This window comes from Lepidochelys olivacea (genome assembly GCF_965140295.1).
Source record: "Lepidochelys olivacea isolate rLepOli2 genome assembly, chromosome: 1".
Classification (NCBI taxonomy): domain Eukaryota; kingdom Metazoa; phylum Chordata; order Testudines; family Cheloniidae; genus Lepidochelys; species Lepidochelys olivacea.
In genome coordinates this window covers 350,336,216-350,363,773 of record NC_140411.1, presented here as the reverse complement: position 1 = coordinate 350,363,773, position 27,558 = coordinate 350,336,216, and the positions used below count along the sequence as shown (strand labels likewise).

Here is a 27,558-nt window from a genome sequence, read left to right as displayed (position 1 = left end):
GTGGGGGCCTGCCCTTTTTTTAGCGGTGGCCCTGTGACATAGGGCCTAGATCTGGTTTACGAAGAAGTAAAGACTGGCAATATCTGTGGAGATCTTTGAAGGGGGGAGTTGGTGAGGGAGGGGCTATTTTGAGTAGGGCTGTGGGAGAACAAAGACTAGCAAAGGGACTTGTAACCTGGATTGCATACAGGTGTAGTATGAACATAAGAATGGCCATATTGGGTCAGACCAAAGGTCCATCCAGCCCAGTATCCTGTCGGCTGACTGTGGCCAATGCCAGGTGCCCCAGAGGGAGGGAACCTAACAGGTAATGATCAAGTGATCTCTCTCCTGCCATCCATCTCCACCCTCCGACAAACAGAGGCTAGGGACACCATTCTTTACCCATACTGACTAATAGCCATTAATGGACTTCACCTCCATGAATTTATCTAGTTCTCTTTTAAACCCTGTTATAGTCCTAGCCTTCACAACCTCCTCAGGCAAGGAGTTCCACGGGTTGACTGTGTGCTGTGTGAAGAACTTCCTTTTATTTGTTTTAAACCTGCTGCCCATTAATTTCATTTGGTGGCCCCTAATTCTTATATTATGGGAACAAGTAAATAACTTTTCCTTATTCATTTTCTCCACACCACTCATGATTTTATAGACCTCTATCATATCCCCCCTTAGTGTCCTCTGTTCCAAGCTGAAAAGTCCTAGCCTCTTCGATCTCTCCTCATATGGGACCTGTTCCAAACCACTAATCATTTTAGTTGGTATGATGGAATAAATTTTGCAGAGCAGTGTGACTGTTTCTGGACTCGCATAATAAATTTATTACATGCTTTCAAAATGTATGTTGCATGTTGTCTGCTCTCTTCTGGCTAATCCATGTCCCTCCAGGGCTGTTTCTATCACTTCACTCCGCTGAGCAGTTTTAGACAGCTGTGAGGTTTGGGGCTTTTCCCCGCCACTTTTAAGTAACCCGTTAAAACTAAGACCGGCAATGTTCAGTCCAGCACCAATGACTGGTTAAGAAGAAAGATCCTGTGACCCTGTAGAACTAGAAACAAGTCTTATACCACGAACTAGAAAGGGAAAATACCAGATTTCTGATGGGATCCACAGCACTTGTTTCTAGTCCAGGGATATTCCAAGGTATCTGATCTTTACAATTTGACAATGTTAAGTATATAGAAAAACTATCTTGGGTCATCCTGAGGGTTTTTATGGCTTTCTCTGAAGCCCATGCAGTTGGATCAGACCCCTGTCTCTGCAGGGGTATATTTAAAATGTCCTAATGAACAAAGTAATATACTCAAAATATTTCTCAAGTTTTAATTTGTAACACATATGGCATATGTAGAGCCCATGAGAAGGTGGTATGCCATAAAGATCTCATTCCCAGGATTTTGGGATGGGCACATTACTCACCAGTGCCTCAGGTTAATGCTGATAAAATCTTCATAATGCACTTGCACCACCTCTTACTCACTTCATTATATACAATTTATATATACAGATATATTTATCTACTAAATAGTTAATATATTAAAACTACTCCGGTCTTCCTTTCATAACTACAATGCTGATCTGTCCCTGACAGCCATGTATGTGTAATGGCTTGGCTTCCCACTTCTGTTCAAAGGTCAATACTTTTCCATAATAGTATCTGGTGAAAGATCTTCATGTCTGTTGTGAAAAGCTGTTTTCCCTTTTTCTGGCATGAACAAATTTGGAAATGCCTCTCAAACGTTTGACGCCCAGCCAGGAAACTAACAGATCCTTTTATCTAATTGAGAACATACATCTTTCATGCTGTAGGAGCTGAGACACCATCCTCTTTCACTGTGGCTCTTTTGGCTGTTATATGTAGTATTTTTAAAATTAGGTTTTTGTGATCTAAATGAAACAGCATGTTAGTAAGCTCCAAGACCATGCTAGTCACTTCACTGCTGCACTTGAATAGTGTGTGTAAGCTTCTGAGTACCCCATGCTTTAGCATACATCACCAGAATGCAAAAGGAATTTCTGTGCACCGAGGCTGTGCACAATGATACAATAAGCAGGCTCTCTGTGGAAGATTTGCTTAGATTATGATCTGATGTCCTTGTTAAAGAACAAAGCCATTATATTCTTTGCTTATGTTTAATATGGGCTCTAAATGGCACCAACTTCATATGCAGGCTTCAGAACCTGGCCTTGCTGGTATGTTGCTCATAAACAGTGATTTTTTTTATTTATTTATTTTTAAGTACTCTGGATCTGCATTCTCTTCCATCTGTGGAGTTCAGCCTATGATTAGAGCCACATGCGGCCTGTGTCCCAAAGACAGCTTTCTGAATTTTCCCATATACACTGTTCAGAGTAACAGCCATGTTAGTCTGTATTCGCAAAAAGAAAAGGAGTACTTGTGGCACCTTAGAGACTAACCAGTTTATTTGAGCATGAGCTTTCGTGGGCTACAGCTCACTTCATCGGATGCATACCGTGGAAACTGCAGCAGACATTATATACACACAGAGATCATGAAACAATACCTCCTCCCACCCCACTGTCCTGCTGGTAATAGCTTATCTAAAGTGATCATCAAGTTGGGCCATTTCCAGCACAAATCCAGGTTTTCTCACCCTCCGCCCCCACACACACAAACTCAGTCTCCTGCTGGTAATAGCCCATCCAAAGTGACAACCCACCTTGATTATCATGCACATTGTAGGGAGAGTGGTCACTTTGGATGGGCTATTACCAGCAGGAGAAAGTGAGTTTGTGTGTGGGGGGGGGGCGGAAGGTGAGAAAACCTGGATTTGACACGGGGGGGAGAAAAAAAAAAAGAGCAAGCTGGATAGTTATTTGCTTCCTTTAATTTACCCTTAATTAATTCACATTGTTGTTTCATATGTGTTTCTCGAAGCAGTTATCCTTGTCTTTTAAGTTACACTTAAAAGAAATGTATTCCTTATACTTCTGCTCCATGTAAAAATGAACGTGAGACTGGTGACCTCATAACTTGAATTGACGGTGCCATTTGCAGAAGTTGTAGCAAATGGAGTGTCAACCAGACCACTGTATAGCTTGGGTGCTAACTTACCCACAGAGAGATAATGTTTTTGCTTTAGTAGATAAATGGACAATAATAGTATAGCCCCCAAACTGTCACAACTGAACATACATTCACCAGATCAAAATTCCTTTTACTGTTTAATATTTGCCTAATCAGAATTTTAAAGTGTCAGTATTTAATTTAATGTTTCATGTTCACAAGATGGTAACCACATTCTGGACTAAATAAACTCTAAACTGGGCTTTTGTTAGCCCAGGATATGATTAATTACTCTGACAAAGGGGCACCTGTATGTTATTACTATTTTAGTTATTAAATGTACTTTGTCCTCAAGTATTCGCTGCTAATTAAGAAACCTTGCGACAAACACGGGCCCCATAAATAGGATAGTAATTTCATATACAAGTTATATGAAGTCTGATTAAATTTAATCACCCTAGTAGGCCCTCAGATACTCTTGGGGCACATATAAGTATGTAGATTTGGACAGTGAGCAGTGTTGCTCTTGCTTTGAAAATGCCTGTTGCACCGCTGTGGAAGAGCATAATCCCATTACATATTCTATTCCAAGAGTAGCCAAACTCTAGCCCACAGTCTCTCCTACCTTTAACACAGAGAAGACATAGCCCAATGAGATTACAGTTGTCAGAATACAATGTTTATCTTGATGAAAGTGTCCTCAGCTGAGATAAGCTTGGGAGCGTTTCATGTTGACACTTGTCTCTTCAAGATGCCCCTCTGTTTAAAATGTAGAACCAGTGGAGACCTTTTCCGCTTCATGCAAAATAGGTGCAGTCTCTGGAGTCCTAATGAGTTTCACTGTAACCCTTGGAGGTGCAAGGTTTGGGCTCTCCTGACACACATTGTGAACTTTCCCTAGTCGACAGCAAAAGGAAAATTTGAAATGCGATACTGGTGCAATTGTTTTGTGGATGAGCTTTGGAGTCTAAAATGGGTATAACTTGTCTGTTTCTGCCCAGATGACCCAGACCCTGATGATGGGTTCAACTACAAACAGATGATGATGAGGGATGAACGAAGGTTCAAAATGGCTGACAAGGATGGAGACTTGATTGCTACCAAGGAAGAATTTACTGCCTTTCTGCATCCAGAAGAATATGACTACATGAAAGATATAGTAGTACAGGTGGGTGCCATTTAGAAAGCAGGTTGAGATGACCTGGGGCCTTAAGGTGTAGGGAGGAAGTAAAATAAAGAGGTTTTTATACTTGCTATCTCAGGCTAGTAACAGTCTGGTATCTCCCAGTTACCCGTGATCTCACAGGAGTACGTCGTTGGCCTGTTGGGTGAGGGGGAGTCGTGTATAAGGTTTACTTACTGGTGGGCACAGCTTTTTGTAAGGTTTCATTTTTTATCCTAAAGTTTTGAGGTTTTTATACACTATTCCAAATGTTGAAAAAAAAAAATCTTGCCTGACCCCTCCTCCCCATAAGCGGCAGTTTCCCCATAAGCGGCAGTTTCAGGCAGCAGCCAGTTCTGTGATGGATAGCATTGCAAACCTAATGAATGCCCTGATTGGCTTTGCAGGAGCTAAGAGAAGAAAAGATGCTTCTTGTCACTGACATGCTAAGTGGCTCCTCTTCACTTGGTTAGTGGTAGCATGCAGCACATGTTGCTGAAGGGGGTGGAATTATGTTCCACTTCCAGGGCACATTTAAACTCCTTTGTCAGTCTGTCCTCTTATGCTGTGCACCAGAGCAGACCTTCCATACGCAGCTGCATTTGATGGCTGTTTTGGAGATTTTTCCATTTAGCAATTGCTATTTTTTGAAGCACAGGTGTATCAGCTAATCCTCCTATAAAAAAAAAAGTATATACAGTAACTCCTCGCTTAACGTTGTAGTTCTGTTCCTGAAAAATGCTACTTTAAGTGAAACAATGTTAAGCGAATCCAATTTCCCTGTAAAAATTAATGTAAATGGGGGGGGAGGGGTGTTAGGTTCCAGGGAATTTTTTTTCAACAAACAAAAGACTATGTATAGACACACACACACACACTATAAGTTTTAAACAATTTAATACTGTACATGGCAATGATGATTGTGAATCTTGGCTGAGGTGGTTGAGTCAGAGGGTGGAAGAGTGTGAGATATTTCCCAGGGAATGCCTTACTGCTAAATGATGAACTAGCACTCGGCTGAGCCCTCAAGGGTTAACTCATTGCTGTTAATGTAGCCTCACACTCTACCAGGCAGCACGAATGGAGGGAGGGGAGACAGCATGGCAGAGAGAGACAAACACACACACTGTGTGTGTGAGAGAGAGAGAGAGAGAGACGGGCATTGCTCCTTCAAGTATGGCTGACCCCACTCTAAGTACATTGCCTTTTTAAGTAGATCTGTAAGTTGAGACAGCAGCTGCTGCCAGCAAGCTCCTGTAGGTGTTCTTCCCTCCTCCTCTCCTCTCCTCTCCTCTTCTCTCTTCTCCTCTCCCTCACCCGTGGAGATAAGGTACAGGGGGAGGGGGACACCCTGACATTAGCATCCCTCTTTTCCCCCACCCCACCCCAGGCACAGCAAGCAGGAGGCTCCCAGGAGCAGCTCCAAGGAAGAGGGCAGGAGCAGCACACGGCAGTGTGGGGAGGGACAGCTGAACTGCTGGCAATTTGCTGTCTCATGTTTTCTCCTCTAGGTGGTAGAGAGCCATAAAAAGTCCTTTCTTTGTCCATGAACCTTGAGGCTAACCTAGTCCTTTTTTTAAATAGGAAACCATGGAAGATATCGACAAGAATAGGGATGGCGTCATTGACTTGGAAGAATACATAGGTAAGCAACTTGCACGCTGTCCTTGAGTCTGCTGATAATGTGTTCGCTTCCCATCAGTGCTCTGTAAAAAGATACTCCCAAATGAAATTACATTGTAGCCTCTTGTGACCAGTATTTGTGCCAAAGCAGTCATGCTCTTTAATCTCCCTTGCCTACTCTCTGGAATTTTTCTAATGGGTCCCTCTTTACTCCCTAACTTTGAAACTGAGTTTGATATTTTTTTTCCCCATGTCAATCCTTACTATGTAATTCCAAGTTAACTGCATAACCAAAATGACATGTATAATTTGCTTGAGGGTAACTAGACAAAATGCAAGTATGATCTTTCACAGAACCTAGGTAGAGGGGAACATCTGCTCTAAGTCCATAGGCTGCTCTCTGATATATTATGGGGCCTGCCAATTGCAGAACAGTGCAGCCACTTCTCTTGGCAGTAGTAAGTAACAGAGCAGCTGTCATTTTAGCTCTTATTTTTTTTTAATGGAAAGCTTTGGCATTGAATAAGTGTGGTAATAAATGCCTCTGACTCTAAAATATATGCCAATATAGAGACTCTGCACATTTCTCTAAACACGTTTAAAGTAACCTTTTTAAACCTAAATGTCTGGGCTAATCTCATTAAAGTAACGAGATCCAGGGCTAGGTGGCCACTGGGAAAATGGGTGGAAAATATGCAGCTCCCTAGATCTGTGGTGTGGCCTGTGGTCACTGTCGTATGTAATAGAGGGCTGCATCCTGCAGCAAATGCTTTAAGAAGGCTGTAGCACTGCATGCGGGGATCTGCAGTTCCACTGGCTGCATGTCCGTATTGAAGATGGGGATGACTGCTGCTTAACTTAGATGTAACCACCTTGCTTTACGATTTGCTTGCACAGTCCCAAGTGGAACAAAGAGGTGAGGTGGTGTTCTTGCATCAGCAGCTGTCTTGTGTTCTTGTTCAGGGGATATGTACAGTCATGATGGCGATGCTGATGAGCCAGAGTGGGTGAAGACCGAGCGGGAGCAGTTTGTGGAGTTCAGAGACAAGAATCGAGATGGGAAGATGGACAAGGAGGAGACAAAAGATTGGATCCTCCCCTCGGATTACGACCACGCTGAGGCAGAAGCACGGCACCTTGTCTACGAGTCTGATCAGAACAAGGTGGGAGGAGCTTGGTCCCCTTCAGTGTCTTGTCCTGTGCAGGATGGAAGCTTCAAAAGCCATTTCAGAATTGTCTCTGAGGATCACTTTGTAATTTTGGCAAGAAGCCCGAGTTACTGTGAGCAGCTCCACTGTTGCTCTCCCTTTCAGTAGTAATTTTGGAGCTTACCTCAGTAAACTTAACAACTCTAGGGCCCTTTTTTCCTGGAGCTAGCACCGACTATTTAAAAAGTTTGGCAAACACTCTTATTGAGCAATCTGATTAGATTCCCCTTTTCTTGCCTAGGGAGGCAGGCACATCTCTGCCATATTGGAGAACAAGGCATGAGCCCTTCTCTTCACCGCACCCTCCCCAGAATGCCTTGGGTGAAAACCTGCAATGGTCTCTAAAATTGTCTCCATATAACTAAGAGGATGGGAATCTGTCATGGCTGCTGCGTGAATCTGAGCTCACAGAACTGTGCAGGGGAGACGCGCATGCACACGTGCTCTGGGGAAACTAGGGCCCAGGTGGTACCTGCTCCCCACCATGTGACCTTGGGGGAATGCTGAGAAAGGAGCCAGCAGTAGGAGCAGATGAGGAAAGCTGGGCCCTTTAGCCATTCAGAGAGCTCTCTACAGTTGTGACTGGGCTCTCTCTGCCCTGCACTGATTGGCTGCTTGATCCAGCCCTTCCCTCTTCTCCCCTTCCCCCCCCCCAAATCTCCTTACCCCAGCTTCACTGAGCACCAGTCCCATTTACCTCCTTCCATTCCCTTCTCTTCCCATGTAGCTGAGCCCCTCGTAAGGAAATCCCACCCAAAAAACCCACAACACACAACTTGTGGCACTGCCATGACATTTACCACCATCACATTGTTCACTCTGCTTGTGTATTCCACCCCTCCGCCAACCATGTGTCTGTCTGGTCTGTTCCGGGGTGGGGACAGTCTCCTCTGCTGTGTTTGTCCAGCACCTAGCACCGTGGGAGCTGAATGCTTGGCTGCTCCTTAGCCACTACCATAATAAACTTGACTAACATATTCTTTTTAATTTTAGGATGGCAAACTCACCAAAGAGGAGATCGTTGACAAGTATGACTTGTTCGTGGGTAGCCAGGCCACAGACTTCGGGGAAGCCTTAGTACGACACGATGAGTTTTAAGACATGTACAGAGAAACCTGTTTCTTAAAAGTAATTTATTTTTTACAGTTTCTGGATTAACATGAGAAACGTTTTCACTACTGAGACTGTTATTTCAGGCTATGAGGTGAAAAATCCTGTCCTGTCCCCTTTCCCTTTCCCAAAGGGATGGGGACATGGTGTTCTGAAAAGTGACTCTGTAATGATAACACTTGTGGTTTTTAGATTTACACTTTGTTTTATGTCTAACAAGTTCTGTTTATTTTTGTATTTGTTTGGGTTCCGTGTGAAATGAAGAATGCATATCCTGAAAAGTTAGCTGCAGAGCAATGATAGTTCCTTCCCCAGTGCCCCACCTCCCTCTATCCCCCTTAATGTTGTATAGACATAGCTACAGAATTTTTTACAAGCCACAGAACAATAAGGTCAAGCAACAAAGCTATATGATGTTTGTTTAGACTGGGGAATGCAAATTCAGCCTGAGGGCCACAATGGCAGCTTGTTCGGAGCCCAAGGGCAACACACAATGTGCTACAGCTGAGCACTTTGCAGTCATCTTCAGTGCAAAAGACATTCTCCCAAAATGCAATGCTGTATCTTGTCCCACGAAGTCAAGAACATTGCATGCTGGGAGCTGTCTGTCTGTGGACAGCACTGTAGAATTGGGGGATTCTGTGTGACTGCAGACTGCCTTTTGGCCATTCCTGCTTTGCAGACCCCTTCAAAATAGGCACCATGGTGTATGGCGGCAGCAAGACAAACCTGTGCTTGCTCTTCTCCAGAGCATTCCTTCATGAGGCCTTTGCTGTTCTCGGAGCTCCAGGAATTTGAACTAATACAGCAAGTGTGATCTGAAGCTTTCCATCCAGAAATACTTGGGAGGTGGGGCCGTCTTGCAGATGCTGCTAAAATCCTCAGCCTGAGTTTTGTGTTTGCCGCAGGGTCTCTGTAAATGCAAGTTACTTGTGCATTACATTCTTCTGAATCCATATGGCTTCCATGTACATAGTTAATCAAAGCCATGTGACCCTACTAGATGAGGCAAGAGGCTGACCTGATGTGACCCTCTGTATGTTATACAGGGAAATCAACCAGGAAAAGTGGCTGATCCTAAATTGGTCCCTTAAGGCAAGGAACAAAGTGGATGAGTGCTGCTTGCTCCATGGGGTTAGGGATGGAAATGGGAGGGGCTCCCTTTTTATTTAAACCATTAGACTTCTGCAAATCATACATCATTGAAGTGCCTTTACCTGCCAAAACAAAAACAAACTGGGGCTAGGTTGTCAGTTTAGGAACCTCAAGATGAAATGCGCCAAAAGAGGATAACTAAGAAACAACAAGGCTACAAGAAACCAGAGAATAAAAACTCTGAAGATTGAAATTAACCTTTGTGTGTTCTGCTCCTGTGCAGTGGTTAAACAGCAGTATTAGTAGAAAGCTTTGCAGCAGTGTTCTTACCTTCTTGTGAATTTTTAACCATATGCTGCCTATTTTACCAGGGATTTTCTTACCTCAGAAGGCAAACCACTTACTTCGTTGTATCCTGAGGTATTTCCTTATGCTTTTTCTTTTAACCAGGGAGAACTGCTGTTAGAGAGCCAGAGATAAGTGATTGCCAAGAGATGACTTCTCTACCTTAGCTGGTGACTCTTCCTTGGAGTGCCATTTTGCACAGCTTAGTGGGTCACTTGCACTTCTCATGTGTGGAGCCTAGTGGGGGAGTGTTGAAATTCGTCTAAAGCAATCACTGTGTTTGCAAACATAGGTCATTTCCTTCACTATATAGTCCTGTAAACACTAACGCCAGCCTCTTCTGGCCCCTTAACTGTAATAAACTTGGGCCTCTTTTTCTTTAAATTGGTTTGTTTCAAGGATTAAAGGCTTGAAACGTTAAGTATGTGTACTATTATTTCATGTAACTTTCTACAAATAACACACTTTTGATATAACTTGAGACAATGGATCAAATCATAATCAAGCATTGTATATGAGATTTGTATGGTATACGTGCCTTTAGTGTTCACCCCTGAAGTATGGGTGTTCTGACCCTTGGATGTGCTTTATGGTTTTGGGATAAAGCCAGGAAGAATCCTACTCTAATAAACAAAACTTACACATAGCAAAGGAATCTGGAGGGGATGAAGGCCAGGTAATGCAGCAGTGATAGGGCTCACTACAGGAAGGCCATAGCCTCACATTTCTGGTGACCCAAGCTGCTTTTGGGTCTCACATTTAAAATGAATTCCGTTTCCTCCTGGCCTCCGTTCGTCCCATCATAAAACCTCCATGTGGTTTTGACACAGTTGGGTGTCTTTGTGTGTGAGGCTCAGGACTTTGAAATGGGCTAGTGCTGTTCAAAGTCACAATTGAGATGCATTTACAGAGCTATGTGGCAGAAGTTTGCACAGCTGCTGTCAGCACTAATGACTGGTGCAGACACTTTATAAACACTAATTCTTTCACCAGTAAAGTAAAACCTATTTCATATGTTCAGCATCAGGAGAGGTTTGGCCATATTCAGTGCTCTGCGATGCACATCAGTTTAATCTCAGCGTTTCCCCACTTCTACTGTATGTATCAAAGCAAATGTAAAGCTGGTGAAAAACAGATTGCACACCCAAGGTGTCTGTTCCCATGAATGCTAATCCTCTAGGTTTGTTTTGTAGAGTGTAAACAGATTTTTATAATGTATGTCAGACGTAAAACTGTCTCAATAAAACTGTTTACATTCACTGTGGCTTCAAATGTGTGGTGTGTTATCATTCAGCAACTGAGACTAGGAATGATCTGTTAGTTGTATTGGAATGATCTGTAGTCTGTCATCACTAAGAAACAGTACAAGTGGGATGCTGCAGCGAGAATAAGTACTTCTATAAAACTGCACCTTGTGGGAGCAGAGCCCTGGCTCAGTTTATGGACTTGCATCCTGAATGGGCTAAGAAAATTAGAACGGCTATACTGGCTCAGACCAATGGTGTATCTAGCCCAGTATCCTGTCTTCTGACAGTGACCAATGCCAGACACTTCAGGGGGAATGAACAGAACAGGGCAACTAGCGAGTGATCCATCTCCTATCGTCCACTCCCAGCTTCTGGCAGTTGGAGGTTTAGGGACATCCAGAGCATGGGGTTGCATCTCTGACCCTCTTGGCTAATAGCCATTGATGGACTTTATCCTCCATGAACTTATCTAATTCTTTTTTGAGCCCAGTTGTACTTTTGGCCTTCACAACATCCCCTGGCAATGAGTTCCACAGGTTGACACTGTAAAGTTAAGCAGAGTACACTGACGTAGATTGCTTTGTCAGCCAGCAAGTTAGAAGGTTTTTATACTAGGTGAAGATAAAACTGCCTCTAGCACACAACCATGTGAACAAGTCACTCGGAGAACTTTCCATCGATGCAATTCTCAGGAGCCCTGAGCTGTTCAGGGGTCGCTCTCCTAGCATTGAGATGCTGCCACTGCTGGCATGGAATAGTCTTTGCTTTTAACGTTGCGGGGGGAATGTCTCAGATTGGAACTACCACTGCAGTTTTAGGTCGATACAATCTAATATTTACCTATGCTGGATGACCTTCCTTTGGAAAACAGGCATCTGTTACTGGATGTCTGTTTAAAAGCTGAACCGCTGGCGGCTGTATAGACACAGATGCAGCATCTGAAGTTATAAGCCTATTTTTGTCTCCAGTAGCTTCCTGTACGGGCAGAGAATACTTTCATTTGGACAACTTAAATGAGATTGGAGATGCTGGGTAGGAGTTGAGCTCCGTTTCCTCTCCATCTCCTTGGCCTCATCTACACTAGGAAACAGCAGCTTTTAGGTGAACTGGGGCTGACCGTGGTATGTCCTCGTCTGTGCTTGCAGCTAAACCACGATCAGCATGGCACAGTGGATCCAATTGGTGCTATTTCCTAGCGTAGGCAAGGCCCTCTGCTCCGATCTCTGTAAGTGTGGGGTCATCTGTGACCATCTCCTGGGGTTAGACACTGCACATTGCCACTTCTGCAGCATTATCCGTGTGTATCACTGCCTTAGCTATTCTGATCTTTATTCTCTCTTTGGATGGCCTTTCCCAGCTCTTGCAGCTATCTCTATCAGCCTTCTCTATCGCCACGTCTCCAGACCAGAGCCTGTGCACAATGCTGTGGCTTGGTTTCCTGCATGTGGTTTGCAGAGGGTGCTGGTGTGTTCAGGGCTTTAGACCAAGAGGAAGACCTGATTCCTGCCCTATGTGTTATAAATAATGCAGCTGGCTGAAGGCCTAAGCAGCAAAAGGCTGCAGGATTTCCCCTGTATAGATTCCCATATTTCACACACTACTTTAGGGACTTAATATGCCCACACCCAAGGTGGGGATGAGAGATCTGAAGCAAGGGAGGTTTCGTTGTGCTGGGAAAGAGGATTCCAAGGCTAGGGCTGCATGTCCGTAGCTGCCATGGCACGTCACTCCCATTCTCAAACCTTTCCGCTAGCTTCGCTTTTGTGCAGGGATCCAGCTCCGCCTTCTGCTCCTTGATCAGACCCTGCACTTGCCCTAGTAAATGGGGGCACCTGGCTATAAAAACTGCTCCATAGACAGGCTTCAGTTTATGCCAGGGTCTTTGTCGCCTTTTCCCCCTCTGTGTTCAGTTGCCACTGGCCACCTTTGTGCCTGTTCGACAACAAATGACTCCGGTTGATGCAAACACCACCTCCACTGCATTCGCTGCCAGCTGGAGTCATCTCCCCGTGTCTCAACCTCAGAAACTCCCCATCACGTTTCAGATTTCTGCTGCATATATTTTTATGCTGCCTCTGACTTTCCCTTTGCCGCTCTGCTGGCTGTCCTTGTATTGTTTGAGGTGACCTGCAAAGGGAAAAGGTCTCCCCCTCCCACCCCTGCTGTGTAAAGGCCTGAAACTCCTGTTAAAAGTTCTTTCTGCCTGTGTTTTGTGCTGGAAATGGCAGCGTTTGTCTCTCCCGTTCTTGCTGGAAGCCCAGAGGGATCATGGTACCACGAGAGCTGGGCCTGCAACTGATACTTAGTCAACTAACCCTATTTTAGCAAGCCCTGCTGCACGTCCTTTTTGGTTGAGGGTCCAGAGGGATCTTCGTGCCCTCCTGGCTGCCAAGTGCCTGTGATGCAGGGATTTTAAAATGTGCCAGAGGGAGGAAAATAGGTAAAATCCCGAAGCATGCCGAGGAGGGCTACACCAGCCTCTCCTGGGGAAAGAAACCCAAAGGCTCTTTAATGTTTGTGCCTTCTCATCAAGGTGATGGAAACAATTCCTGGGCTAGGTACCAATCTCTCCTATTTCAGTATGAAGGGTGAATTGGCACTTCACTGCCTCCCCCAGCCCCTTTTGCTCCCCGGCCCTGATCTCCTACCATGCCTGCATTTCCGCCTCCACCCTCTGGTACCTGGCTGAGTTTGTGGCCACTGTTCAGTGCTGGTGACTTTGACAGATGGATGCTGCTGCAGCCCTTTTTCAGGCCAGCTTTAACAGGAGGCAGGGAAAGGGAGCCAACATGTTCCACAAGGGATGACTGCATCCCACTGCTCTACAGATCAGGCGTTCCCCACCATTACATTCACACGCGCTACGCACAGAGGCTTACGACAGTAGGGTTCCCCGTGTTACTGCTATTAGTGGAATGGAAGGAATCTTGTCAAAATTCCCTCACATCAGGAAGGCTGCCTGCATGTTGGGCTTGAGCCATCATCAATGCATGTCCAAAGAGGAGAGGGAAAGCGTTCAGTTACCTCCTGCGTCCCCTGGACTTCCCTTTCTTCCCCCAAAGTATTAGCCTCAGCTGACAACTTCCTGAACTGTCCAATCAGAAATTGCAAATTTGCGGAGAGTTCTCTGAAAACGTCCGCTCAATGTGCAGCAGCAGTCAAAACAGCGAACAGCATGTTAGGCCCCATTAGCAAAGGGACAGATAATTAGAAAATATCATAATGCCTCTCTATAAACCCATGGCACGCCCACACCTTGAGCACTGCCTGCAGCTCTGGTTGCCCCATCTCCAGAAAGCTACATTAGAAATGGAAACGGTACAGAGACGGCAACAAAAATGCTTCGGGGTCTGGACCAGCTTCCACATGAGGGGAGATTTGAAAGACTCCGACTGTTCAGCTTGGAAAGTAGACAACACAGGGGGGATATGAGAGAGGTCTGTAAAATCCTGCATGGGGTGGAGAAAGTGAATAAGGACGTGCTGTTTACCTGTTCACATCACAAAAGCACCAGGGCTCACCCAATGAAATTAACAGGCAGCAAGTTTAAAACAGGCTGCAAGTTTAAAACAAACAAAAGGAAACGCTTCTTTCCACAACACAGTCAGCCTTTGGAACCGGTTGCAAGGGGATATTGTAAAGGCCAAAACTAATACAGGGTTCAGAAAAGAACTAAAGTTCCTGGAGGATGGGTCCATCAATGGCTATTAGCCAGGGTGGGCAGGGACCCAACCCTCTGCTCTGAGTGTCCCTAAACGTCTGACTGCCAGAAGTTGGGAGTGGATGACAGGATGATGGACTATTCGATAAATTGCCCTGTTCTGTTCATTCCCTCTGAAGCACGTGGTACTGGTGACAGGTTACTGGGCTAGATGGACCATTGGTCTAACCCAGCATAGCTGTTCTTATGTATGAATGCTTGAGGTTATCTCGATATGGTGTCTTGGTGTAATGTACCTGTTTCACTGGTCCTTACCCTGTGCCTGTTGCCCTTTTCTGAATCTAAAGCCTTCCCGGGCTGTCAAACGTTGCTTAGGGCACCACCATCCCCATCTGTCCTGCTCTTCGCGTGCCCTCTGTGTTAAGTCCCATAAGCCCAGCCCCTTTGGAGCAATGCAGTCACAGGCTGTGGGCAGCTGGATTTCTATTGTCTGCTCTCCTCCACTTCTCTGGGGTCTGTGGGAAGGGTCTGTATGTCCCAGTTCCATAGGATCTGTTAAGGCTGATTCCTCACTCTGGCACTTCGAGTGGGAAATCAGGACTTTAAAAATTAAATACTGGCCACTCCAGGCATGTATTCAACTCCCAAGGTTACAGCTTCTCTCTGACCTTGGATGGGTAGATGCTGCCACCACCCAAGTGAAGAACCCCTTTGAGGACCCAGGAAGGTGCACGTGGGAATTCCTCCCTGTGGGGTACCCTCAAGCCCTTTCACCCCGCTCTGGGGAAGAGCTATGGGGGGAGGGGGAAACAAATCAGCTGTTGCCACCAGCTAATTAAAAAACGTGCATAACCTTCTTGAGACACAGAGATCCAATCCTGTTGTTAAAAAAGGTAAATTTTATTAAAAAAAGAAAGAAAATACATCTGGGAACTCAGGCTATTGCTAGATTTTAAAAGAGTAACTACAAGGATTAAGCACCAAGAATAGCTTTCTTGAGGTCCCGCTTAAAGGTTACAAGCAAAACAAAAGCACCGGGGTTAGCACAGAGGAGTCCACAAGCCATAAAGGAATCAAAGGGATAAACCTCATCGCGTCTTCCTAGACAATTCCTGGTCTACGTACATATCTGGGGTTTCAAATGAGCAGTTTCTAGGTATGATCTTGATAAGTTTTTGTACCTGGCCCTAAGCTTTTTACAGCATAGCTGCTGCCCTGTTTGCCTCTCCCTGGAAAAACAACAGACAAACAAAAGGGAAGTTTTTTCTCAATTTTAAAAAGTTCTAGCTTTCCCATTGGCTCTTTTGACCAGCTGCCCACTCCCTTCCTTTTACCTATGCATCGCAGTGAGACTTTTTAACCCTTTACAGGTAAAGCAAGTGGAGAACAGCTACTAAGAGGGATGTTATAGCTACTGGCTGGCTGGGTGTCCATAAAAGGGAGCTACCCTCCTCCCCCCTTTATTTATCACAGGATCCCTCCGGGCTGAGGACTTGATGTAACTTCTTTGAGATGCCCTCACCCGACTCATTTACACCAACTCAGCTTGGGGGCAGGGTGTGTTTTATGTCACCACCGAAAACTTGCCTCCCCTATGTTTGTGCAGCCAGACCTACGGTGCTGCTGGGAAAGTGGGGCAGCTCACCCAGCGTGCCTCAGCAGGGCACAGAGGGCAGGCCCACTGTGATGCCCTGCCCCTGGTGAACATGGCGGGAAGGCCAGGTCAGCCTGGTTACATGGGGAAGGTTAAGGAGCCCAGCCCACACTCAGAAGAGGCGTCTCGTCTCTGGGAAGACCAAGGCTGATGTGGTACGTCGCTGATGTGGTACAAGTATTGACCATGGTTTTTGAACCCAAACTTGATTTAGACCCAACCGTGTCGCTAACTGGATCCAAACTCATTGAAAAGTGGCATCTGACGGCCTCACTGGTCTGACGTCCCACCAATGGAGGAAGTGTGAGTCAATTAAACTGGAAGCCACAGTCACTGTTAACGACCAGATCCCACTTTCCTGTTGGTCTGCACACCTCCTAGTTAGCAGCCCTTTCACGCAGCTTGCTGCAGCCCTGTGCACTGTCATATCCTTTCTCTGCTCTTTTGAAAGGTAGCGTTTGTCCCACCTGATGTTAGGAAGAATGCTCTAGTCGTCAGGGTGCTGCACTGGGCTTGAGTTCAATTCCTATGCTCAAATAAATTGGTTAGTCTCTAAGGTGCCACAAGTCCTCCTTTTCTTTTTGCGAATACAGACTAACACGGCTGCTACTCTGAAACCAGAGTTTGGAGAAGCCACTTCACCCAGCCTGTGCCTCAGTTCCCCACCTTTAAATTGGGGATAATGTCTCCCTATGTCGGGGTGGGGGTGAGGACAAACTCCATTAGCGCTTGTGAGGTGGTCAGACACGACAGTGATGAAGGGCTGATAAGTGCCTAGCTAGAACGCTAGGTAAAATGCAGACGTTTTATAATTCCACCTCCCCGTCTCGTTAAATGTGGGGCTCGGCTTCAAGTTCTGCTCAGTTCTGGGGCAAAGGAAGCATTTGTCCCTAGGGGGTTGAGCGTCTGTAACTGTTCCACAGGGAGCCAGCCCAGCCTTGCATTAGGGCTGGTCCTGGAACCCTTGTCGTCCAAATGTCATCGTTGGGATGATTTGTAGCAATGTTAGCAAGGGTGAAGAAGTAACAGGCCCTGCCCGTGGCTCTGCTAACCTGTGAAGGTTTGTTACCCACAGCGAAAAGCAAAGCATGTGGCTGCAAAGAGGGCCAGGCAGCCTCCTGGTTGAGGTGAGTGCCCTTGATAATAGCGATTGCACACGGCAAATACCGAAGCCGTCGAAGGCTTGGGTTTTGTTTGGGACTGACCACTGGCTCTGGCCGTGGGCAAATGCTAGGTCAGGCTGAAGCCACGTGCGCGTTCTTGGGGAAAGGTCATTTGCCTTTTTTAACCTGATTGTGCGTTAATGGAGAAGTTCATGGGTTCAACTGTACGCACAGGTGCGGTTCTGCAAGCGAGCAGGCTGCCCGGAATGAAGCCGTCGGAAACGGGGCCATGCCCAGCTAATCCTGGTCTGGGAGTCGCCACCGTCCCATCCCCCGGGAACAGGCAGCCCTGGGAGAGCCCTCACTGCTCCTGCGACCTTAGCGGGCTGACGGGTACAAAACGGCTCACCACCACCGTGTTGCGTTCAGCCCATTCGCATTGTTTTATTGTCATAACCACTCCTAGAGTATTACCCTGTGCTACAAGGATGAATACAAGGCAAATGGGCAAGTGGGGATACAGGGGTTTGCAGGTATTGCACTTGCTCTGTACATTTAAATACAAACGTATGTTGGGAGCACGGCTCTGGGACTCTGCCCTAGCCCGCAGCGTCCGGGGGTTGAGGTGAATCGCTGGTTGCGGAAGGAGATACTTTGGATTCCAGAGCCCGGACCCCTGCATTGCAAGAGAATGGACATTCCCCTGTGTAATGAGTGGGACTGCTGAGCGGTTCTCGCTTTGGCGGGGTCTGGCAGAGGACCAGGTGGGGAAGCTACTGGTGTTGACCCCACCAAAGGCGGGAGGGAAACGAGAAGCCTCCTTCCCGTGCACACAGTGCTTTGGATCATCCAGGGTCCCCAGGTGTTTTATAAACCACACACACTAGCCCTGCTGGGTTGTAGGGAGAGGCACTGTGGGCCAAGCTCAGAAGGGGGCACACCTCCCCAGAAGTGCCGGGGAGTGCTGAACAGCCACCGAGAACAGACAGGACCTGGGTTGGCAGGGCTCTTCTCCAATGGGCCTCTGGAAGGGGGTGGGCTTGGGCCTGGGGCTTTTAGAAAAGACCCCCCTCCCCGCCTGCCCCAGATCTGCCTTGGGGAGTACAACAGAGACACAGAGGGAGAGCCAGGGCTACCAGCCAGCCCCATCACCTTGGGCGGGGACCAGGTACCGTCTCCATCCCCTGAGGGATAGCTCCCTCCCTCCTGAGCCTAGCTTGTGCCCTCTCACCCTACCCTAGACCATGCCCAGGTGTAGCCTCCATCCTCTCTCCCCACCTCCCACCAGGGTATATAAATACCCCACCCCGAACCCAGCGTGGGGCCCAGTCTCAGCGCGGCTGGAAGGTCTGTGCTTGTACCATGCTGTGCCCCTCACTGTGGTATCTGGGCACCTGACACCCCCTTATGCCTGCTGACGCCCCACGCCACCTGGGAGGCGGTTTGTGTTGGGGGCGGAGCTTGTGGTTAAGGCACTGCGCTGGGATGCCGGAGCTGAGTTCAAGACCTGACTCTGCCATACATGCCCTGGGTGACCTTGGCCGCGTCTCTCTGGCGCTGTTCCCACCTGCACACTGGGGTGCATGAGACCTGGGTGCTCAGACCCTCACAACCACCGCGAAGGGACCAGTCATAGCAAGGAGGTGGCAGTTTGGACTTACCCCTCCGGTCAGCTGTTTTGTTTTGCTACACTCCTGTCTTCTGGCTCCTTAGCATGCAAATTAATTAACCCTGGCTGAGGGGCAGATCCCAGCCCCCCAAACCTGCTGCAAGCCCCGCTGAATTCAGGGGGGTACAACAGGGCAGAAATGGGCCCTCTCAATTCCCTGGCACCCAGAATGAGCCAGACAAATTCAGGGGTGATGGGTAAAGTGACTCAGGAAATGGGGGCAATTCTCAGTCGAAGGGAGCCAGGGGGCTCACGCTGGTGTCCCAAGTGAGGGGGCAGAAGATGATGTCAATCCCACCCTTTTGGCCTCTGGGCTGTCTGGGCTAAAACAAGAGGTTGGGTCTACTTCTTCTTTCGCTCTCTCTTCTGCCTTTCCTGTTGGAAGAGGAGGATGCTGACAAAGTGTCAGGGCCGGGGGGGCATATGGCGCCCGGACCCTGCTCCTGGAGACCCTTTCTGTTGAGTTTTGGGGAGAGCAGTGGGGAATGGCTCTGCAGAGCTGTGACCGTATGGCAGGGGAAGCATCGCCCAGGGCTGACGGGGGACCTGCTACAGATTTCAGATATGAGGCTGTTATAAAGAGGATGGGGATCAATGATTCTCCATGTGGATTGGTGGTAGGATAAGAAGCTTAATCTGCAGCAAGGGAGATCCAGGTTAGATATTAGGAGAAACTTCTTTACTCTTGGGGTAGTTCATAGACTCCTAGAAGATTAGGGTTGGAAGAGACCTCAGGAGGTCATCTAGTCCAACCCCCTGCTCAAAGCAGGACCAACTCCAGCTAAATCATCCCAGCCAGGGCTTTGTCAAGCCGGGCCTTAAACACCTCTAAGGATGGAGATTCCACCACCTCCCTAGGTAGTTCAGCTCTGGAACAGGCTCCCAAGGGAGGTTGTGGATTCCCCATCACTGGGGGTTTTTAAGAACTGGTTGGACAAACACCTGTCAGGGACGATCTAGGATTACCTAGTTCTGCCTCAGCGCAGGGGGCTGGACTAGGTGACCTCTCGAGGTCCCTTCCAGCCCCGCATTGCTCTGATCTCCGTGGGGAGAGTGGGTAAAGGTGGTGCAGTGGAGGAATGGGCCCTAGAGTGCTGGCCAGAGGATGCTGCCTGTCCCCAGAATCCCGGGCTTGGCTCCCGCAGGGGAGCAGGAAACTGCGACTGCAAGGCGCCGTTAGCTGCCCTCACCGCAACAATGGTGCAACACTCGGCAAGAGATTTCAAAGCACCTGACAGCCAGGGGGGCCGACCTCACCAGTGTGAGGGGGGGGTCGGTGCCATCAGCCATTTCTCAGCTGAGCCACCGAAAGCGCAAGTGACTTTCACACTGTGAGTCAGGGACATTGCCAGGGACAGAACCCAGGAGAGCTGACACCCAACCATCCCGCACCCCACTGTAAACCACTACACCCCAGTCCGCTCCCAGAGCCCCCGGGGATAGAACCCAGGAGACCTGACACCCAGCCCCCCTGCTCTAACCGCTAGACCCCACTCCCCTCCCAGAGCTGGGATAGAACCCAGGCAGCGTGATGCCCAGCTCCCCGCTGCTTTAACCCACTAGACCCCCATTCCTCTTGTGTACCCCACTCACCTTGTAGAGCTGGGGATAGAACCCAGGAGTCCTGATGCACAGCCCACCCCCACTCTAACCACTGACCACACACTGCCTCTCTACCCCTTCCTCTGCCTGCCTCCCCCTCCCAAGCACTGTGTGCTGTTCCCCAGCTGGGGCGGTCTCCTTTGGGTCGGCGGGGCCATGCTTGGACGAAGGAGCGATGACGGCCGGTCAGCAGACCCGACGGGGGGACGCTGGGAGAAGGCAAAGCTGCCCTGCCCCCCTCTCATCACTCAGCCTGCCCCACGCTGCCGGTGCCAGGGGCAGACTCAGCCTGGGGGACAGCAGCTGGGGAGGGTCAACGGGGGGCCCCCCCAGGGGCAGCGTGGGGTTGCTCTCCCCAGCCGGTTCGATCCGTCCTCCCATCGGGGGTCGGTGAGTGCGGGCCAGCTCAGCAATTGAAATTTACAGTGCAGTGTGTCGGAGGCGCAGCCGTGGGGCTGGGCTGTGGGGCCTCAGGGCTTCCTCTCAGAGCCCGTGCTGGAGCCCGGTGCTTGCTCCCCCTGGGCGTGGGTGTCCCGGGAAGGGCTCCGGGAGATGCCGCAGCCTCCTCAGCTGGGGCTGACCTGGCTGGAGGAGACGGACGAGACCTCGGTTTTCTGGGCGGAGCTGGACACGTCGGACTCGTCCGTGATGGGTTTCCCACACACCGTCTCCATGATGCAGGCGCGGAACTGTTCGGGGAGAGAGTGCCACCCCCCTGCACCGTTAGATTGCCGGGGTGGTCCAGCTGGCCACCCCCGGGGGGGCAACTGCCCGCAGGATGCTTCCATCCAGCCCCCCGTAACCACATCCGCCCCCCTCTCAGCAAACCTGCTCCACAAAGGGTCGCGGCAGGATTTCGCACGCCCCCTGCCCCCTGCACAGGGACGCCGTTTGGCAGAGCATGTGCTTCTGGCTGTGGGTTGGAGCATCCCGAAGGGGGACCGGGGTCATTGCTGCGCTGCCCCCCACCCGGGCCAGGTGGCTGCTGCTAGCCCTCTGGCCTTGGCTCGCGGGCTGCCACAAGGAAGTGCCCACACGCCTGCGGGGGTCTGCGTTGCCATCAGCAGACCGGGCAGGTTAGGCTCGTGCTGTGAGGTGGTGCCGAGAGCCCTCTCTCTCAGTGCCCGCCTGGCGGGTCTGGCCAATCCTCAGCCTCCAGCTGACCCCCGAGTTGGGGTGGGGGAGGAATTTCCCCCCAGATTGGCAGGGACTGAGGGGGTTTCGCCTTCCTCAGCAGCATGGGGCGAGGTCTCCGGCTGGCCTTGCCTGGGCAACTGACGCCTAATCAGCTCAGGTGGCAACTAGGCTGATGGAGGAATTTCTACCGGCAGCTTAGCACTGTCTACACCAGGGCTGACATCGGCTTAATTACCTCCCACAAGACGAGGCATTTTTCACAGCCCTGAGCAAGTTGGCTAAGCTGACCTCACTTTGTCGTGTAGACCAGGCCTCGGTCTCCCCTGTTCTCTGCCTATGGCTCCCCGAGGAACAAAGTCGTTGGGCTCCCTGTAGGGTGTCTGGGGGCTAGTCATGGCCTTTGCGAGGCAGGCGGTCACACTTGATAATCTAATGGGCCCTTCTGGCCTTAAACTCTATGACTCCTAGGCCCAGACTCTCTGCCTGCCCTCTACTCTCCTCCCGGGTACAGTGCTGACCATGCCCTCTGCCCCCCAGGCCATGTCCTGGGAACCCGGAGCAGGGACCCGAGCAGAACCTGGCGTCAGCACAGCCCCATTGCCCTGCCCTTGCTCTCAGCCAGGCCTGATGTCGGGCCCATGGTTAATATCATGACCCAGTGACCGCCAGGGCAGGCTCCGTGCACCCCTCCGGGCAACCACCCCACTTCTCCAGATCCGATCCTGGCTGTACCTGGGAAGGGACTTGGGCTGCTCCAGATCCCGCTCTCAGGGACCCCCCGGGACGTGGGCCGGGGCAGGCCTGGTCCGTGGCGCACGCCGAGCTGTGCTGCCCACCAGGGACGGAAGGAAGGAAACGCTCACCTGTTTGTTCATGAAGCAGTAGATGATGGGGTTATAGACACAGGAGCTCTTGGAGAAGAAGGCAGGGACGGTGACGAGGCGCAAGTCGAGGCCGTGGTTGCGGTTGTTCACTATATACATGGCCATGGCCGCGTAGGGCACCCAACAGACGCAGAAGGAGCCCACCATCACCACCACCATGCGGGACACCTCCCTCTCCGCCTTCTGGGTGGTGGCTGACTCTTGCTGCTGGGCCGCTACCTGCAGGCAACCCACCAGGGCCCCCGGGCATGAGCAGCAGGCTCCCAGGCACCCCTTCCCTAGCCCCCTCCTCCACCGGGGTAGCTCCGGAGAGCCGGGCTGCTGAGCCAGGGTTGGATCGGCCAGACGGTCCCTCGTCTCCTCGTGGCAGGTCTGATTTCCCACCCCGCTGCTCGCCTGGCCCCAGCTCCGACTCCAACAGGGAGAAGGTCATCCCCGGGGGCTTCCTCCAGGAGTCACAATGCCCCATCCACCCGGGCTTTAGTTACCAGAAACACACGCTCCTTTGAGACCGAGTCTGAGAGCAGGGCGCTCGCAGCCACTGGCATGAGCCGCTCTCCCTGTGGGGGCAGCAGGCCCTGACTGTGTGTTACAGACCAAGCCCACGAACCGGTCCCTGCAGCCATGGGTATTAGAAAAGCAACTCTGAACTGTCCCAGTGGTGGGGGCTCTGTGGAGGACACCTGTCCGTCCGTCTGTCTGGGCGCCTCTTTGGCACGCTCCTCACTAGACGGACCGGCATTTTCTAACATCGGAGACCAGCTACAGGCAAAATATCACCCGTTCAGACTGTCAGAGCTGCAAAGCAATCACACTCACCAGCGTGCAACCCTTCCATCTCACACACACACCGCCCACTCGCCAGCGTGCAAGCCTCCCGTCTCACACACACACCGCCCACTCGCCAGCGTGCAACCCTCCCGTCTCACACACACACCGCACGCTCGCCAGCGTGCAACCCTCCCGTCTCACACACACACCGCACGCTCGCCAGCGTGCAACCCTCCCGTCTCACACACATACTGCACACTCGCCAGCATGCAAGCCTCCCGTCTCACACACACACCGCCCACTCGCCAGCGTGCAGCCCTCCCGTCTCACACACACTCCGCACACTTGCTAGCGGACAGGTGCCCTGGGAACCGGCAGCATGACCTGGCTCTCACCGTCCTGTCTCTCTGCAGCGGGTACTTACGGCTCGCAGGGCGCCCAGCAGCTGGGAGTAGGAGAAGCAGATGAGCGAGAAGGGCACGACGAAGCAGAAGATGAAGAGGAACCAGGTGTAGTATTCGCTCCTGTACTTGGTCCCCACCGTGTACCAGTCTGGGCCGCACGAGCACTGCAGGCCTTCGGGGATGAACCTGCAAGACAAGAGGGCACGGCACTTCCCCAGAGCTTGCTCGGCCTTCTGCAGCCGGCACAGCCCACCACCTCCGCTGGCCAGGGCCGGCGGGATGGGCAGGGCCAGCCGCCCCCCGCCCCGTTTGGCGTAGCTTGTTCCCCAGCAGAAAGCAGTCCCTCTGCTCCCAGGAGCACAGTGATTGCACAGGCAAGGGGGAGAAGGTTCCTTGCTCCCAGGCCAATCGTAAGCCTGGCTACTACATCCATGTGCGAGCAAGAGAGGAATCAGAATGACGAGATTTTGAGGCCTGACGGCTCCTGACCTCTCAGGCCGGGAACACGTCCCAGGACCGGCGCGTGCCCTGCCCAGCCAGAGCTCGAGCCCAGAGATCAGACCGAATAGCCCAGCCCCCTGTGCTGCCATCGGGGCGGCAGCCCAGGTGCGAAGCCGGCGCTTGGCAAAACTGCCTCTGAACCAGTTCGGCGCGAGAGGCTTTGCACACCACCAGCTCCCTGCAGAGCTGGCTCACGGCTCAGCCTGCCAGGCACTCTGCCATGGGGCTGGGGAGGCCCCCCACATCTGCTCCCTCTTGGCAGGGGCGTTTGCCAGGCAATGCCACGAGGCTGGGCAAGGTGATTGGAAAGAGGCAGGCCCAGGGCACACTGGGGCGGCTGGTCAGGGGAGCTTCCTCCTCCCTCTCGAATGCCCCTGCCCCCAGCTCCCTGCCCGGCTCCTACCGGCTCCACCCGAAGTAGGGTGGGATGGAGACACCGATGCCGATGACCCAGGTGGCCGCCACCGCCATCAGGGCGTGCTTGGAGCTGAAGCGGAAGTTCCCGAAGGGCTTGCAGATGACGATATAGCGCTCAAAGGCCAGGAAGGCCAGGGACCACCCGGTGACCAGGCCTGGGGAAGACACAGGGAGATTAACCCATACAGCCCCAGAGCCCAGCATCCCCCTGCAGCCTCCAGCCTCTCCCTGTGCCCAGATGACACCGCCAGGGACCCCCGAACCCACCTCGCTGGCGTCCTGGGGTGCATGGACAGGATACTGAGAGGAGCTCAGCTGACGTGGAGCTGGCCTGTTGAACCTCTGCCCCATGTTTCTCCCTTTTCCCCACTAGCCAGACCCCTGCTTCCCCACCACAGACACTTCTGGACACAGGTGGGGGGGCGGGGGACGGCCAGTTCTCCGCATGCATTTGTTGCACGCAGAGTGACCCGGGGAAACAGCTGGTGGAAACTCCCCTCGCATCTAAGCGGGGCTGGGGAGCCGGGTGAGTTTATCTGGGGACGGGAAGGGGCGGGTCGCAGCAGAAGCTGCCTGGAAAGTCATTTCGTCCCCCTTCACCTCGTCCCCCTGGATTGTGGAACATCCACCAGACTCGGGTTTGGCTTTGGAGCGAAGCCAGCGGTGACAGCAGCCTGGTCACCCCAGGGGCCAGTTTGTGAATGAAGGTGAAAATCTCTGGCCCCGATCCTGCAACTGGATCTGCCAGGCTGCCACGGTCACCTGCTCTTCTGCAGCCTAGCACAGCAGCTCTCCCAGGGCTGCAGCCTGTCTGCACAGGGCTCCCCTGGACTGGCTCCGTCCAGCCTCCGGTGAAGGCAGCAGGAAATCGCCCCTCGTGGGTGTTGGGCCCTTCGGGAACTATGACACTGCCATGCATTCAGAGCTTACGCCCGCTCTGATGTCTGGCACTGCGGGGACCGGAGAAGATGCAGTAAAGGACAGCAACAGGATGGCTGAAGAGGGTCCCCACCCCGACCCTGCCTGCCCTGGGGCTTCCCTGGGAATATGGAGGTGCCTGCTCTCCTCTCCAGATGGATTCCTCAGCTCTTCTCCCACCCCGTCCCAGTTCCCATCTCCACCCGGAGCGGTAGGTCATGTGGGCATCCCAGGGGAACCACAGAAGGTTGGCCCAACACCTTAAGCCTGGGGGCCCCATCCCCACTGACTGCCTGCCAGCGTCCCCCCCTGTTGCTCTTGATTTCCCCTATGGACATCCCACCCCCATTCGGTTCTACTTGGGCCTGATCGTTAAAAGAAACCAGCTGCCTAATTGTGCTCACAGGACCATAAGCACGGCCAGACTGGGCCATCCAGCCCAGCATCCTCTCTGCTGACAGTGGCCAGTGCCAGGTTCCCCAGAGGGAACGAACAGAACAGGGCAATCTCGAGTGATCCAGCCCCTGTCGCCTATTCCCAGCTCCTGGCAGTCAGAGGCTTGTGATCACAGGGCCCGATAGCCCAGAGCAGCTGTGTGCGTGTGCAGTCCCCCAATTTGCACGAGCCGTCAGGGCGACCGGCCTTTCCGCGCAAGTTTTGTGCCTGCAAAGGGGCGCGTCAGGCTTTTAAAACGCCTTGGATCTGCGCCCCGGGGCTGCCCAGCGCTTCCTGCCTCCTCTCACGTCTGCCTCGTCCCCAGAGCAGCCCCCGCTGCGGAGCGGCCTCCCCTTGAGGCCCCGGCAGCGGGGAGGGAAGCAATTAGAAAGTAAAGGCAGACCCTCAGCTGGTGCAAACGGCTGGAGGTCCACCGGCTTCACTAGTGCCCCCCAGTGCCCCCCCTCTGAGCCCACGCCGCAGCCCAGGGCTACTGGGACCCCCCTGGGGCCTGCCCGCGGCCCCTCTCCCTGACTTACCTGCGACCGAGCCAAGGAAGGCCTCCAGGGCGCAGACTTGCCGCCCGAAGATGAAGTAGCCCTGGGAGCTGGCGATGAAGACCGTGAAGACGGAGAAGGTGCAGAAGATGAAACCCCCCAGGCAGATGTTGACCAGGATGTAGTTGAGTGGCTGGCGCAGCTTCTTGTACTTGATGGTGACCACGAGGACGATGGCGTTGAGGGGCACGCCGGCGAAGAACACGAAGCCCATGAAGGCCGTCTGGAAGTAGAAGGCCCAGAGCGGGGCGATGTGGTACTGGGGCCCGTCCCAGGGCCCCACCGAGGAGATGTTCTCAAAGAGGTAAAAGTCTTCTTCCCCCGACATCCTGCTGGCCGGGAGCGCTGCACGGAGCCTGCCCCGGCTCCCTTCCCCCTTCTAATATACAATCCCCGAGGGGACAAGCCACTTAAGGGCTCATGGGGGGATCAGGCATTAAGCCTGAGCTTCCTATGGACAAAGTTTGGGATTAGGGGCGCTAAGCCCCTTACCTCCTGTCCCCTAAACCCCCTGAGAGGGTAATCTTGTTGGCTGCGCAGCCGGGAGCCGATTGTGTGGACTCTAGGGGATTCCGGGGGGAGAAAGGGCAGGGGGCGGCTGGCAGCCTGCTTCTGTTCAGTGGGGCTGGGTGGACGGACCTCAGGGAGGTGGGTTGTGGGGGCCGTGAATCCAGAGGCACCCCAGTGAGCGGCTGTCACCTGCCTCCCTCTTTTCCGCCAGGAGACGGAGCAGTCCCGGCAGGTGCATCCTGCTCCATGCACCCCAGCGCGTTCCCCCTCGGACCCTGTCCCAAGCCATTTGAAAGGGGGCTCCCAGCCTTTCCCTTTGGGGTCTGTGGCTCCGCCAGGGTCTCGCGGCAGGAGAGATTTGGAGCCTACATTTCCTGTTGCCGCCTTTCCCCTCCTCTCCCATCCTGCCGGGCTCAGCATGTGCCCAAACAGCTGGGGGAGGGTTGGCCACACTGTGCACGTATAATAACGATGCTGGTTCTGGTGGGACACTTCTGAGAATGACAATTCAGGACAAATT

General features: G+C 51.5%; 2 protein-coding genes across 3 annotated transcripts in view; one reads left to right on the top strand and one right to left on the bottom strand.

Moving 5' to 3' along the window:
• The window catches only part of CALU (calumenin), a 28,618-nt gene extending 17,786 nt beyond the window's left edge, over positions 1 to 10,832 (top strand). For both annotated transcript variants that reach the window (XM_084617206.1, XM_084617205.1), the window contains exons 4-7: positions 4,027 to 4,193; positions 5,772 to 5,832; positions 6,774 to 6,973; positions 8,012 to 10,832. In XM_084617206.1, the coding sequence (XP_084473332.1) occupies positions 4,027 to 4,193; positions 5,772 to 5,832; positions 6,774 to 6,973; positions 8,012 to 8,116 (533 nt within the window). In that variant the 3' untranslated portion in view covers positions 8,117 to 10,832. The remainder of the gene's footprint in view (positions 1 to 4,026; positions 4,194 to 5,771; positions 5,833 to 6,773; positions 6,974 to 8,011) is intronic.
• A 10,238-nt stretch (positions 10,833 to 21,070) lies between these two features.
• On the bottom strand, positions 21,071 to 26,856 carry OPN1SW (opsin 1, short wave sensitive; the record flags this gene model as incomplete). The annotated part of the gene is made up of 5 exons (XM_084618012.1): positions 21,071 to 21,193; positions 22,505 to 22,744; positions 23,721 to 23,886; positions 24,605 to 24,773; positions 26,511 to 26,856. The coding sequence occupies 5 exons, from the start codon at positions 26,854 to 26,856 to the stop codon at positions 21,071 to 21,073; spliced, it is 1,044 nt and encodes a 347-aa protein (XP_084474138.1).
• Between the last annotated feature and the right edge of the window lie 702 nt (positions 26,857 to 27,558).